This window comes from Canis lupus, chromosome 12 (assembly GCF_011100685.1).
Source record: "Canis lupus familiaris isolate Mischka breed German Shepherd chromosome 12, alternate assembly UU_Cfam_GSD_1.0, whole genome shotgun sequence".
In the NCBI taxonomy this organism is placed as follows: domain Eukaryota; kingdom Metazoa; phylum Chordata; class Mammalia; order Carnivora; family Canidae; genus Canis; species Canis lupus.
This window is the reverse complement of record NC_049233.1, coordinates 1,029,967-1,045,090: the sequence shown is the minus strand read 5'-3', so window position 1 is coordinate 1,045,090 and position 15,124 is coordinate 1,029,967. Positions and strand designations below refer to the sequence as shown.

At 50.3% G+C, this 15,124-nt stretch overlaps 1 protein-coding gene across 1 annotated transcript; it reads left to right on the top strand.

The window, feature by feature from the left end:
- Nucleotides 1–10,153: 10,153 nt before the first annotated feature.
- Nucleotides 10,154–13,353, top strand: DLA88 (MHC class I DLA-88). Its single transcript, NM_001014767.1, is given in 8 exon segments — nt 10,154–10,226; nt 10,400–10,669; nt 10,845–11,120; nt 11,715–11,990; nt 12,113–12,217; nt 12,649–12,681; nt 12,816–12,863; nt 12,991–13,353. Coding segments are annotated over 8 exon segments (1,086 nt in total). The 3' UTR covers nt 12,996–13,353.
- Nucleotides 13,354–15,124: the final 1,771 nt, after the last annotated feature.

The following is a 15,124-nucleotide window of genomic DNA, read 5'->3' as shown; positions in this document are numbered from 1 at the left end:
ACAGTAAAATGTTAAATTCAAACAAATCACTGTATAGATTTACTTCAGGTGGGTGGGGAGATGGGGTCAGTGGGTGACAGGTACCAAGGAGGGCAAATGATGAGATGAGCACTGGCTGTTCCACTCTAGGTTGGCGAAAATAATTTAAATAGCATATTAAAAATGAATAACTTATTTCAGTACACATTTTATTCACACGATTATCTTGTTCACAGGTATTGCTCATACAGTAAATGATCATCTGAGCCGGTTGCCAGAGGGGATGGTGTGGGGGCTGGGAAACTAGGAGGGGGGCAGTGGGAACCCTGGCTGCCAGTCCCAGAATGAAGAAGTGTGGGGGTCAGAGGCGCCACACGAGGGCTACCGTGGATGATAGTGTAATAGGGCTGGACTGGGGCAGGCAGGAGTACACCCGTGGTGAGTAGAGCATGCTGTGTGAACTCATCAGATCACTTTCTGTACACCTAAACAAATGGAACATGATGTGCCAATTATACTCAAAATTTAGAGATTTTTTATAATTTTGCTAGTACAATTTGGGTTGCTTTATGACATTTTACATTAAGTGTTTATGTATATCAGATTCTAATCTGGGTCTGAGAATTGATAAATAAAATGTATAATGATGGCATTTAACTTGCACAAAGTTACCTGTAAAAATATATATATATATATAAAAACATATATATATATATATAAAGAAATAAACAGCTGAGAAAATTAAATACCGTATCTGAATATTTGCACGGAAAGCATGACACTGGGCAGGTCTGGGCCTCCCGTGGGGCTAAGATGGCCAAAGCAGCTGAAAGTGGTATCAAACCTCTTAGAGTCACTTTATTAAGAAATTGTACAATCAGGGCAGCCCGGGTGGCGCAGCAGTTTAGCGCCGCCTTCATCTTGGAGTGTGATCCTGGAGACCCGGGATGGAGTCCCGCGTCGGGCTCCCTCCATGGGGCCTGCTTCTCCCTCTGCCTGTGTCTCTGCCTCTCGGTGTCTCTCATGAATAAATAAATAAATTCTTTAATAAATAAATAAATAAATAAATAAATAAATAAATAACTTAGCCTTCTTTATAAGGGGTTTCACCACATGACATGCCCTTCAAAATCCAGTATTCAGGGGCACCTGGGTGGCTCAGTTGGTTGGAGTCTGCCTTCAGCTTAGATCATGCTCCTGTGGGCCTGAGATTGAGCCCCACGTCTGGCTTTCTGCTCAGCAGGGAGCCTGCTTCTCCCTCTCCCTCTGCTGTTCCCCCTGCATGCTTGCTCTCTGTCAAATAGTAAGTTCTTTTTTTAAAATCCAGTATTCCAAAGTCAAACAGCCTGACAATTGAGCAGTTCCATGCACAAGAGCCCATGAATCTATGTGCATCAGTCTGCATCACTCTGTGTGTCCTTTGGCAGGAAGTGGTGTCATCATAACTGCACAGAGTCCCCAATGTTGTGGGCTGTTAGATGTTCCCTTCGACAGTGGATGGCTGCAGTGCCCTCTTTGCAATTCCCAGGCCAGAACACAGGAGCTGTCCCATCAGTGAACATGCCTCTTTATCAAGTGGCAGATCTGTTGTCAAGTCCCTCAGCGGTCAGCGGCTCAGGGAGGACAGCCGACAAGCACAGCCTCTGCCTACCAACGACCTGTGCAGTGTCCTAACATTTGTGCAGTATGCTTGGCCCCAAGAAGAGGTGCCATTTCCACTTCCCATGAAGGAAATTCTGCACTTTTCATCCCTCTGATGATGTGAGAAGACTCCTGATGAGAGAGAAACCCTAAGTTGTTCTTTGACATGATAGCAAGTGTTACTCAGTAGGATCTGATAACCTGGTGCACTTGCATCTCCAAGGGCTTGTGCTGCTCAGAATTGAGGAGAAGCCTTCAGTTCAAATGCCCAGAGCACCCCGAGTATTCAGGCATCTCATTGATGAAAGCTGCGAGCATCTGTCAGATTGGGGACAGTCATCTGTCACTTCATGGTTCTGACGAGGATGGAGGACTAGACAGCTTGTTTCAGATTTAACTCAACTACTTCCCAGTCCTCCATCCAATGTAGCCGCTTCTCTGGGGACTTGGTGCAGATAATGTAAGAAAATTCTCACGTGTGGAACATGTTTCCAATACTTAAGAAGCAGTCAGATGGAGGTGTGGTGGGGGCATCCTTCTTGGTCACTGTGGGTTATATCAAGTCAGGTGTGAGTCCAGACCCCAGGCCTCCTTGCATTTCAGTTGGAGAAACCTGCATACAGAATGCCAGGTGCCTGAACCCTCACTGGTCTCACAAGATCACACCATAGGCTCTGACCTCTTCACCCCCAATCCTCTCTCAGGTGAGACTTCTAGTAATGGCAGGAGGGAGTGGTTGAGTCAGTTCTTTCGCAGAAGGCAGTAATGAAAAACATTAAAAATAGTATTTGATGTTGGAGAGGATGTGGAGAAAGGGGAACCCTCCTTCACTGTTGGTGGGAATGTGAACTGGTGCAGCCACTCTGGAAAACTGTGTGGAGGTTCCTCAAAGAATTAAAAATAGACCAGCCCTACGACCCAGCAATTGCACTGTTGGGGATTTACCCCAAAGATACAGATGCAATGAAACGCCGGGACACCTGCACCCCGATGTTTCTAGCAGCAATGTCCACAATAGCCAAACTGTGAAAGGAGCCTCGGTGTCCACCGAAAGATGAATGGATAAAGAAGCTGTGGTCTATGTATACAATGGAATATTCCTCAGCCATTAGAAACGACAAATACCCACCATTTGCTTCAACGTGGATGGAACTGGAGGGTATTATGCTGAGTGAAGTAAGTCAATTGGAGAAGGACAAACATTATATGGTCTCATTCATTTGGGGAATATAAACAATAGTGAAAGGGAATAAAGGGGAAAGGAGAAAAAATGAGTGGGAAATATCAGGGAGGGAGACAGAACATGGGAGACTCCTAACTCTGGGAAATGAACTAGGGGTGGTAGAAGGGGAGGAGGGCCGGGGGTGGGGGTGACTGGGTGACGGGCACTGAGCGGGGCACTTGATGGGATGAGCACTGGGTGTTATGCTATATTTTGGCAAATTGAACACCAATAAAAAATAAATTTACTACTACTACTAATAATAATAATAATAAATAAAAATAGTATTTGAACTCACTGAAAAGTAAATGAAGGCAGGCAGGAACATGAGAGAACTTTAATCCTGAATACCACTATGATGGGCAAGAAGCACTAGTTCCCAGCCTTCTCACCTGTGGGGGCTCTCCCTTCCCCCAGCATAACTGCAGGCTCATGGGGCCGATGACAGCAGTCACAGCAGGTGCCAAGGACCTGGACATTTCATGGGGAAAATCTGAAAGTGAGGGAGCAGCAGAGGGTCGCGATCCAAAATCTGAATACAGGCTCAGTCAAAATCCCTGGAACCACCACACTCTGCAGGGCTGGGGGACACTCAGGAGACACTGCAGAAAAAGCAGAAAGAACCAGAGGGAGCTCTAGCTTTAAAGAGAGAATCATCCTGATCAACAGGCACTTGGCTCGCTCTTCTTCAAAGCATGAGACTCTTGATCTCAGGGTTGTAAATTTGAGCCCCGCATTGGATGTAGAGATTACTTTAAAATAAATCTATAAAAACAGTCTTTAAAAAAAAAGATTGTCCTAGCCCAATCTGTGAGTCTGTGCCTTTGACTTATGAATTTTACAATCAGCACAAGGCTCAAGCAACAGCAAGAAAAATGTCATACTGGGGGAGGGTGGCGGGCTCAGTCTGTAAAGCACACAACTCTTGATTTTGGATTCGTGTGTGCAAAATCCACGTTGGACATAGAGTTTACTTAGAAAAGTAAAACCATACTGGACAAACATATCAGATATCAGACCCTGGGCTGGCACGACATTTGGAAATTTAGGGGACATCCCAGGAACAAGACAACCACAGAGAAGGTGAGTGCCAAAATCTGAATACAGACTGCACAGAGCATTGATTGACCACTAAATCACACAGATGGAGGGCAGCTCTCTCAAGACTGAGGATGGAAATGCAGCCACTGGATGTGGGAAAACAGGGCATAGACAACAGCTGTCAGCACTGCAGGGTCCATGCAAGTGAAATACTAGGAAAAAAGCAATCTTCAAAAGAAGAGAATAGATTCCAGATCTGCTAAAACATTAAATGCATATTCCACTTTTAAAATACTTATTACCAGACATACAAAGAAACAGAAATGAGTGACTCTAATGAACGCATTCCCAGTGCGCCCAGATGTTGGAATCAGCACCAGAGGCTCCCACGCGGTGTCAGGAATTACGTGAAAGAATTGAATAGGGCGGCCCAGGTGGCTCAGCGGTTTAGCGCCACCTTCCGCCCCGGGGCGTGATCCTGGAGACCCGGGATATAGTCCCACGTTGGGCTCCCTGCATGGAGCCTGCTTCTGTCTCTGCCTGTGTCTCTGCCTCTCTGTGTGTGTGTGTCTCTCATTAATAAATAAATAAAATCTTAAGAAAGAAAGAAAGAATTGAATAAAAGTGTTGAAGGAATTTAAGAAAATCTTGTTATTAAAGCATGAACAGAAAGGAAATCTGAATGAAAAAGAGGAATGTATACAGAACATCAAATAGAAGTTCTAGAACTGGGCAGCCCCGGTGGCTCAGCGGTTTAGTGCTGCCTGCAGCCCAGGGCGTGATCCTGGAGACCCAGGATCAAGTCCCATGTCAGGCTCCCTGCATGGAGCCTGCTTCTTCCTCTGCCTGTGTCCCTCTCTCTCTCTCTCTCTCTCTCTGTCTAAATAAATAAAAATCTTTAAAAAAAAAAGCAAAAAAAAAAAAAAAAAAGAAGTTCTAGAACTGAAAAGAAAAAATGTAACGGAAATTCTGTAAAAGCCACTGAAGCTTTGGAAAGGCAGATTAAAGAATCAATGAGGAAAAGAAATAAAAAAAAAAAAAGAATCAATGAGGGTGAGGGCACCTGGGGGCTTAGCGGTTGAGCATCTGCTTTCAGTTCAAGTCATGATCCTGGTGTCCCGGGATCGAGTCCCACGTCGGGCTCCCTGCATGGAGCCTGCTTCTCCCTCTGCCTGTGTCTCTGCTTCTCTATGTGTCTCTCATGACTAAATCAATAAAACCTTTAAAAAAAAGAAAAGAAAAGAAAAAAGATTGGAAAGAAACTAATAAAACTCAGATATCCATGTAAGAATGTTAAAATGGCAAATAGATGATCAGAGTCCAAACATGAAACAGGAAAAAAAAAATCGGTTTGAATCCAGTTTGAAAATTCTTCTAATTTAGTGCAGGAACCGAGAACCTCATCCCTGACTCTCCAGAGAAGAGAAGCAGAAGCACATCATACCTGGGCTCATCCCTGTCCACAGGAGGGAACCAAACAGAAGACAAATCTTCAAAGCAATGACAGTTAATGACGCCTTCCACACAAGGTGGACTGGTTGTAAAATGCTCACAGATTCACTGAAATCCTCCAAGAAGAAGTAGAATTGGCCTCCTCTTGTGGGTGGACTGGACCTGGTGACTCACTCCTCATGGGCAGAACGAGGGGGACGTGATGGTGTGTGTGGTTTTCTGCGCTCTCTTCTCTCTCTCCCTCCCTCAGACCACAGGTTTGGGAAGCAGCCGGGTACCATGGGAGAAAGAGCCTCACTTGCGGAGACCCCCAGGCACCAGGAGCTGGGGCTCGCCCCACCCCGCCCCCCAGAGCCAAGCTCACACCCTGCAGCTCGAGGCCTCCGCATCCCTGGGCTCCTGGTCCATCTCAGCAGCAGCCTGAGGGCAACCTCAGCTGGCGCCACCCGCTCCCCTGCCTCACACGTCTGATCCTCGGGAATGTGTTGCCCTAGTAACAGCACGGGAAGCTGTGAGCGTGTTACACTTGTCACACTGCACTGGTAACTCTTACACACTTTGGAACCTGGCGGCGCGCACTTTACCCGAGGCAGGAGCTTTGGAGCAGGGCAGGGGTGGGGTTGGAGGGACTCCGAGGTCAGAGTGTAGGAGACAGAGGTTAAGAGGACGGTTGGAAATTTTCCGGGAAAGGGGCGGAGACCGTAGAAAAAGGAAAAGAGGCCTCTAGAGCCCTACAGTTCTCCCAGGGAGAAGCTGCCGAGGACTTGACCCTCCGCAAACTCAGCTACATGTCCCAGAAAGATGGGTCAGCAGGTGCATAGAGAGGCTCGGAAACACGCCCACTGGATGTCGTGACCCCAACATGCACTGCCACTCTGGAATCGCAGGTGGAAGGGCGGCTGTGACCTGAGGAGGCAGTGGCTCTGTGAATATCGGGAATAAAAGAGATTGGAAGGATCCCTGGGTGGCGCAGCTGTTTGGCGCCTGCCTTTGGCCCAGGGGCACGATCCTGGAGAACCGGGATCGAATCCCACGTCGGGCTCCCGGTGCATGGAGCCTGCTTCTCCCTCTGCCTGTGTCTCTGCCTCTCTCTCTCTCTCTCTCTGTGACTATCATAAATAAATAAAAATTAAAAAAATAAAAAAAGAAAGTCTTAATTGGGGGAAAATGGCAAAGGAAGATAAATATCAACTAGGTAAATATAAATGAAGAGATGGATACTAGATAAATATATGATATAAATAAACTATGAGAATTCATTGCCAGCTCTCCTGTCATGAAATAATTTTAAAGGAAATCCTATGGCCAAAGGGACATGACCCTGGATGGTAACATATACAGAATAGAATACTTCACAACAGAAACGGTACTATTCTGTTTAGGTACATTGTTTGTTAATTTCTTTAAAAGATGTATAACTTTAGGGCAGCCAGGGTGGCTCAGCAGTTTAGCGTTGCCTTCCGCCCAGGGCCTGATCCTGGAGACCCGGGATCAAGTCCCACATTGGGCTCCCTGCGTGGAGCCTGCTTCTCCCTCTGCCTGTGTCTCTGCCTCTCTCTCTCTGTGTGTGTCTCTCATGAATGAATAAATAAAATCTTTAAAAAATAAAATAAAAATAAAAGATGTATAACTTTAAAATTTTAAGGAGTAACAAGATATTCTCTGGCTTATACTTTGTGTTGCTGTGACACATGTGCGAATAGTAGCACAGAGGGGGTACGTGGAACTCCGTGGAACTCCGTTGCTACGAGTTTCCTGTTTCCTGGATGGAGCTCAATGCTACCTTAAGTAGACTGTGAAAAGTCAAAGATTCAGGTTTCAAGTCCTACAACTTCAATTAAAAGTAAGAAATAAAAATAGTGAAAGAGACACTAGAGCATCAAACTGTAAACAAAAAATATCTGTTTGAATCAAAGCAACTAAGGAAAAGAGGCACAAGAATGGAAAAGACCTGAGACAACTCAGAAACAGAGAGCATTACATACTCTAAAGCATATAATTGAAGCCAACTGCACGCATCGCCTGCAATGAGCTTACCCTCACTGCGCTTTACCCTGCACCTCCCATCCCCAACTAATGACTTACATGTACCAAGAAGATGGGCCTTATTTTATGCCAATATGGCCTATGACATCATTCCTAAACGATTCTTGGGGTTATGTACTGTAGACAAACTAGGATTATTACTCTTCCCAGCCCCAGCAACTCATTACTTATGAGAACTGCCTCATCTGCCCCCAATTCCCATAATATGGTTCTCATATCAGACAGGGGAACACCAACCTTACCCTCCCCTGGTGGCTCTTCCAGCCCTGGGGAAGGTCTTATATCATGAGATAAAACAAACCGCTTGCTCAGCAGAACCTTAAATGACACATCCCAAGCATTAGATGTTCTAAGTCAAGAACTAAGTAAAGTTAGGGCAAGATTTCTGGAAAATCAGGCAACTATTATTACTCATTACTTGAACATCACTTAGGTTGTAAAGTCTCTACACATATGTTGTTTTAACGTAACTGACAATTCTTATAAGGTCTCATGATTAATAAATGACATTCAAGCTCAACTGAACAAAATCCCATTCTCTCCAGGACTGTTTGATTGCCTCAGAAACCACGGTCAATATTTCAGAGATGCCGTTTTACTGATGGAAATAATTGTTGGATTTTGTCTTTCTGTGTTTGTTGGTGCCTGTTGTTTGGTGGCCTCATGCCTTCCAGCACATCCCAGGAGCCACACCATGAACTCTTGGCCTTGGCCGATCCCTGAGAATACTCTGCCTAGAGTCCCTTCGCGCCGTCCCTTGTCAGCCTGAAGCAGCCAGAGTGGTCATCGTCCCACTCCCCAACGACAGTGAGGGTTACTATTCCAGGGGGAGGAATGAGTTAGGGACAGGAGGGGCTAGGCACGGAGAGATGGACGGGGACCATGGAATCAGGCTCACTGAAATCCCAAGGACGCTGAAATATAAAAACCAGAGATAAAAATAGACCAAACCACCAGGTCCCAAATGTTAAGGGAGTCTCTTTCTTTGATGGCTACACAGTAATCACAGGACTCACCAGACCCAAAAAAAGCCATATGTCATTCACCCAAAATGGCACAAGAATCTCAAGGCCACAAGGTCTCTGATCAAGTTTTCAATAAGACCAGCCTAAAAGCTGTCAGTGGCAACCCTGACAGGACCCCTCTCCCTCCTGAGAGCCTTTATTCTGTATCCTTACTTAATAAACTTCTATCCCCTTACTCACTCTCCTTTGTCCGCCAGATTTCTTTTTCTTTTTTAGATTTCATTTATGTATTCATGAGAGACACAGAAAGAGAGAGTCAAAGACACAGGCAGAGGGAGAAGCAGGCTTCATGCAGGAAGCCCGATGTGGATCTTGAACCCGGGACTCCAGGATCATGCCTTAGGCTGAAGACAGGCACCAAACCGCTGAGCCACCCAGGGATCCCCAAGATTAATTTTTCAAATACGTGAGACAAGAACTTAGCTCTCCCACAGCGGTACAAGAACCATTCAGTGTGCAAGTTGGACCTGTGGATTTTAATGTAATGAGAAGGACATAGTGATACTGCTTCAGGTGCCACTTTGCCAAGAACCTTAGAGAAAGTACAACTTGTGTAGTTTTGGGGCACCTGGATGGCTCAGTGGTGGAGCCTCTGCCTTTGGCTCCTGTTGTGATCCTGGGGTCCTGGGATCTAGTCCCATATTGGGCTCCCTGCATGGAGCCTGCGTCTCCCTCTCTCTATGTCTCTGCCTTTCTGGGTGTGTCTCTCATGACTAAATAAATAAAATCTTAAAAAAAAAAAAAAAAAACAAACTTGGGGGCAGCCCCAGTGGCACAGTGGTTTAACCCCGCCTGCAGTCTAGGGTGTGATCCCAGAGATCCAGACCGAGGTGGGACTTGGGCTCCCTGCATGGAGCCTGCTTCTCCCTCTGCCTGTGTCTCTGCCTCTCTCGATCTCTGTGTCTCTCATGAATAAATAAATAAAATCTTAAAAAAAAAAACAAAAAACTTGTGTAGTTTCAAAACCTGAAAAGGTTATGAAATATACGATTCTCCCCAATTTATGCAAGGATATAAATGTTTTCATATACTTCAACCAAAACAAGACAGTAAGTGAAGTAAAACTGAACGAGCAGTGATCTTCTAAGGAGACGGACAAGAAAGAGACTTGCAAAAATGTGAAATGCGACAAAACCACTTCACTCACTATGCTGTTTATTCCCGGAAATAGTTATTTTTCATACAAATAATGTTTGTTTTCATGCCGTGAGTTATTAATACCATTCTAAAGGAATTAATGAATTTTTACACCGGCTTTGTTCCTATTCTGGTAAATGCGATAGCCAGAACCACAGCCACAACGTTATCCTGGGATCCTCAGTAATCTGTGACACTATGTAGATGCCCTGTGGGAACAGAATGTTCTAGACTCACTGCCTCACACAACTCCCGGGCCAGGACTCAGGGAGACAGTGCGACAAGAGCCCTGTGTGCCCTAGGTGAGGAGTCAGGGCAAGGTGTCGGGACCCCGGGCTGCCTCTCAGGCTCTCAGGCCCCAGGGCGGGTCCGGGGCGGGGACGCTCGGGCTGGGGAGTCCCCACCTCCCCGGGTTTCACTTCTGCGTCTCCCAACCTGGCTCAGGGCCCCCTGCCTGGAGACTCGTGACGCAGCCCCAGCGCGCACTCCCATTGGGTGCAGCGTTTCTGGAGGAGCCAATCGGCGGCACCGGGTCCCGGGCTCTAAAGCCTCCGCCGCCGCCTCCGCCCCCCAGTCCAGCGGCGACGGCCAGTGTCCCCGGAGCCCGGAGATGGAGGTGGTGATGCCGCGAGCCCTCCTCGTGCTGCTGTCGGCGGCCCTGGCCGTGACCCTGACCCGGGCGGGTGAGTGCGGGCGGGAGCGAGGGGACCGGCGGGCGGGGACGCGGGACCCCGGGAAGCCGCCTCTCCGCCGCCCCCGGCCCCTCCCGCCTCCGCCCGGCCCCGGGCATCTCCCCTGGGCCCCGGGCCCCGCGGCGGGAGGGGGTCGGGCGGGGTCTCACCCGTCGGCTCCGCAGGCTCCCACTCCCTGAGGTATTTCTACACCTCCGTGTCCCGGCCCGGCCGCGGGGACCCCCGCTTCATCGCCGTCGGCTACGTGGACGACACGCAGTTCGTGCGGTTCGACAGCGACGCGGCCACTGGGAGGACGGAGCCGCGGGCGCCGTGGGTGGAGCAGGAGGGGCCGGAGTATTGGGACCGGCAGACGCGGACCTTCAAGGAGACCGCACAGGTGTACCGAGTGGACCTGGACACCCTGCGCGGCTACTACAACCAGAGCGAGGCCGGTGAGCGCCCCCATCCCCCCGACCGGCCGGGTCGCCCCGAGGGTCCGGGTCCGGGCGTCACCCCGAGTCCGAGGCCCCCGCCCCTCCCCCTCGTCCCCGTCCCGAACCCGCGGGAACTCCCGGGAGGTTTTACTTTCTCTTTGGACTGATTGGCGGCCTGTCGGGGCGGGGCCAGGGTCTCACACCCGCCAGACCACGTACGGCTGTGACCTGGGGCCCGGCGGGCGCCTCCTCCGCGGGTACAGTCAGGACGCCTACGACGGCGCCGATTACATCGCCCTGAACGAGGACCTGCGCTCCTGGACCGCGGCGGACGCGGCGGCGCAGATCACCCGGCGCAAGTGGGAGGCGGCAGGTACTGCAGAGCACGATAGGAACTACCTGGAGACGACGTGCGTGGAGTGGCTGCGGAGGTACCTGGAGATGGGGAAGGAGACGCTGCTGCGCGCAGGTACCGGGGCCCCGGGCCTCCCCGATCTCGCCTCCACTAGGGAGGGCTTCCCTCCAGGAAGGGAATATGGACTCAGGGTCAGAACACCGCCCCTCCCACGGGTGGGGACAGGGGATCCGCCTGGGTGTTGATAGTCCTACTAGGGTGACTCACCCAGAGGCCGCTTTTCTCGAAGGGCAATGGAGCAATCCAGGGTCTCCGGGAGGCAGGTGGAGGCCATCCTGAGATAACCGCCAGTGGTGCCCTTTGACCTGGAAGCCTTGTGAGGACCATGACTTTCCCTCAAGGCTTTCCTCTCCAATGAAAACATATTTGGAGCTTGAACTCGGAGTTTTCTGACTCCTTCAGCCTCCACCATGGTCAGGACCATTAGTGTGCTCTCTACCTTAGACCTGCAGCCTCCTACCCTGGACTCTCTCCCTGATTCTAGAATTTCTAAAGATTAGGACATCCCAAAGGCTAGGTTGGTGACTGGGCTTTGTGCTTCTTCCAAGTGAACCAACTGCCCTGTCCACCCTAGGATGGTCACACAAATGCAGTCTCAGTGGACCACGCAGTTAACCAAGTGTGGGTTTTCCAATTCTTCTTCCTCAGAACCCCCCAGCACACGTGTGACCCGCCACCCCGTCTCTGACCGTGAGGTCACCCTGAGGTGCTGGGCGCTGGGGTTCTACCCTGAGGAGATCACCCTGACCTGGCAGCGGGATGGGGAGGACCAGACCCAGGACACAGAGGTTGTGGACACAAGGCCTGCAGGAGATGGGACCTTCCAGAAGTGGGCGGCCGTGGTGGTGCCCTCTGGACAGGAGCAGAGATACACGTGCCACGTGCAGCATGAGGGGCTGGCGGAGCCTGTCACGCGGAGATGGGGTAAGGAGGGCCTCGGGGTAGAGCTTCTACTCAGGGCAAGTGGAGCTCTTCTGGAGAATTTCAGCAGAGTCAGGTCTCAAGCCAGAGGCTGGACCCTCATCCTCCCTCCGTCCCCTTTCCAGAGCCTTCCCCTCTGTCCACCATAGTCATCGTCAGCATTGCTGCTCTGGTTCTCCTCGTGGTCGCTGGGGTGATTGGAGCTGTGATCTGGAGGAAGCAGCGCTCGGGTAGGGAACCGACTGAATACTCTGTGTTTTCCTGTCCTGTTGGGGGTTTCCTAGGGAGCACGCTGTCCTGCCTTGTTAACGGGAGGTGCCGTCCATACGCGATTACTCTCCCACACTGGAGCTGTGTACTCACACTCACTGTGCAGCAAACACTTGGGAAAATGAAGGCCAGAGTTTCGCCTTGGTGATTCTGGTGACGGGGACTGATTCCCAACCGTCACAGGACAGAGCGGAAGGCCCCTGCTGAGGACAGACCTCCAGCAAGTCAGGTGGTCCAGTGACCCCTCACCTCATGGCTTGTCTCCTGACCCTGACCTGGGCGGTCAGTCAGAATTCTGCAGACTCACTCTGCACCAGGACTGGGAGCTTCCTCGAGGATCTCCTGGCCCAGCCCTGTGCCCGGCCTCTCACATGATGTTTTCTTCCCACAGGAGGAAAAGGACCAGGCTACTCTCATGCTGCACGTGAGTATGCAGGGAGCAATCCCTGAGACCCCAGGGGAGTGTAGACAGGACCCCATGGGGAGCTCACCCCCACAGCTCCTCCTTTAGTCTCACCTCCTGTGAGCTCTGACCACGTCCTGTTTATTCTCCTCTAGGCGATGACAGTGCCCAGGGCTCTGATGTGTCTCTGACAGCTCCTAGAGGTGAGACCCCAGAGACCCTGAAGTGGGGAGGGTTGGGGCACTGGGGACCAGATGAGCGCGAGGGGGCTGTTGAGAATGTCAGCACTTATGTGACCCACCTCAATTTGTACTTGATTTTTTCTCACAGTGTGAGACCAGCTGCCCTGTGGGGACTGAGCGATGCAAGATGTGTTCACATCTCACGTGATGACATCAACAACCCTGGCTTGTCTCTGCAAACAGTGTCAGGATGTGCCTGTGTCCCTAGGAGCATAATGTGAGGAGGTGGGGAGATTGGCCCACCCTGCCCACCATGACCTGTCCCTAATCTGATGTGCACTCTCTTCTCTGATGTGCTTTCCTGTCCAGCAGAGGGAGGGCTGGACCATCTCCATCCCTGTCTTTGTTTCATGTTGAGTACTAATAACTTACTACCCGATTGAAAATAAGAATCCCGATATGAGTTTGTGTTTCCTGAGTCTTGGGATGTGGGGCTGATGAGGTAATAAAAGGAGATTTGTGAAGTTGAGAGAGCAAATAAATGGAAGCCCTGAGAACCTTCCAGAACTCTCATGTTTGCTGTGTTGAGTCTGTTGAAGTTGGGGGCTGAAAGGTGTCAGGAGCCGAGGGGGGATGGGGCCTGTGCCCAGTAGGTGCTCAGTGCATCCTGGGTGTGCCCCTCAGCTGGGTCATCTCTCTGCTCCGTGTCCTTGCTGTGGAAGCTTGTCTCATAAGGATTTGTGATCAAGGGGACTTGGACATCGCCTGTCACCAGGACCTTCTTTAGCCACAGTGTCCTAAGACTGGGTTAGCCTAAACTCATGTCTGCGTTGCGGCATAGCCCCCATTTTCTTTTTTAATTACTCCTCTAGAGGCTCATGCCTGCTGTTAACTCTTGTGTCCAAGTTCCTGTCCCATTGTCCCCTGGTGACCCCATCGGTTACAGTAGCAGGTGTCCTTTGGGCTCGCGTCCCCACAGGCCTAGGTTGTCCCCTGCACATAGGAGTCCCTGAGGTTTGGAGAGATGAACTTCCAGATCCATCCACTCTCCCCCTCCCAGATGGAGTCCCACATCGGGCTCCTTTCATGGAGCCTGCTTCTCCCTTTGCCTGTGTCTCTGTCTCTCTCTCTCTCTCTCTTATCTCTCATGAATAAATATATAACATCTTTTTTAAAAAAAAATAAGGATCTGTGGGATCCCTGGGTGGCGCAGCGGTTTGGTGCCTGCCTTTGGCCCAGGGCGTGATCCTGGATACCCGGGATCGAATCCCATGTCAGGCTCCCGGCGCATGGAGCCTGCTTCTTCCTCTGCCTGTGTCTCTGCCTCTCTCTCTCTCTCTGTGTGACTATCATAAATAAAATAAATAAAAATAAAAAAAATAAGGATCCAGATAGGGGTTTGTGTTTCCTAAGTCTTGGGATGTGGGGCTGCTAAGGTAATAAAAGATTTCTGAAATTGAGAGAGCAAATAAATGGAAGCCCTGAGAACCTTCCAGAATCCTCATGTTTGCTGTGCTGAATCAGTTGCAGTTGGGGGCTGAAAGCTGTCAGGAGCCTAGGGGGGACGGTGCCAGTGCCCAGTAGGTGCTCAGTACATACTGGGTGAGTCGTGTTCAGGCCTCAGCGGGGTCCTCTCTTCTCCGTGTCCTTGCCCCTTCTATAGAAGCTTGTCTCACCAGGACCTGTGATCACAGGGACTTGGACGTCACCTGTTACCAGGACCTTCTGTAGCCAGAGCTTCCTGAGACTGGGTCAGCCTGCTAGACTCAGGTCTGGGTCACAGCATAGCCCCCATTTTGTTTCTTCCTTTTTTTCTTTTTTTTTTTTTTTTTGAGTTGTTCCTCTAGAGCCTCATGCCTGCTCTTGCTCTTGTGTCCAAGTTCCTGTCCCATTGTCCCCTGGTGACCCCATTGGTTACAGCAGCAGGTGTCCTTTGGGCTCCCGTCCCCACAGGCCTAGGTCGTCCCCTGCACACAGGAGTCCCCGAGGTTTGGAGAGATGAACTTCCAGATCCATCCAGTCTCCCCCTCCCTCCCCAGCTGCTTTCTGGATTATTGTTCACATCCTGAGGTAGAGAGGGGAGAAGTCAGAGGTTCTCCTCCTCATAAGCGTCCAGGAGTTTCTGCCTCCCCTGCTGCTCTGCCCTCCCTCCCCGCCCTGGGCCCCGTGATCCCTGTGGGATTTATAAAGCAGAGTGTAACGTAGATTTCTCTGTGGCTGGAGAAGAGGACCCAGGAAGCCCAAGGGCACGGTGCCTGAGGAGTGAACTCTGTGCGTGGTGT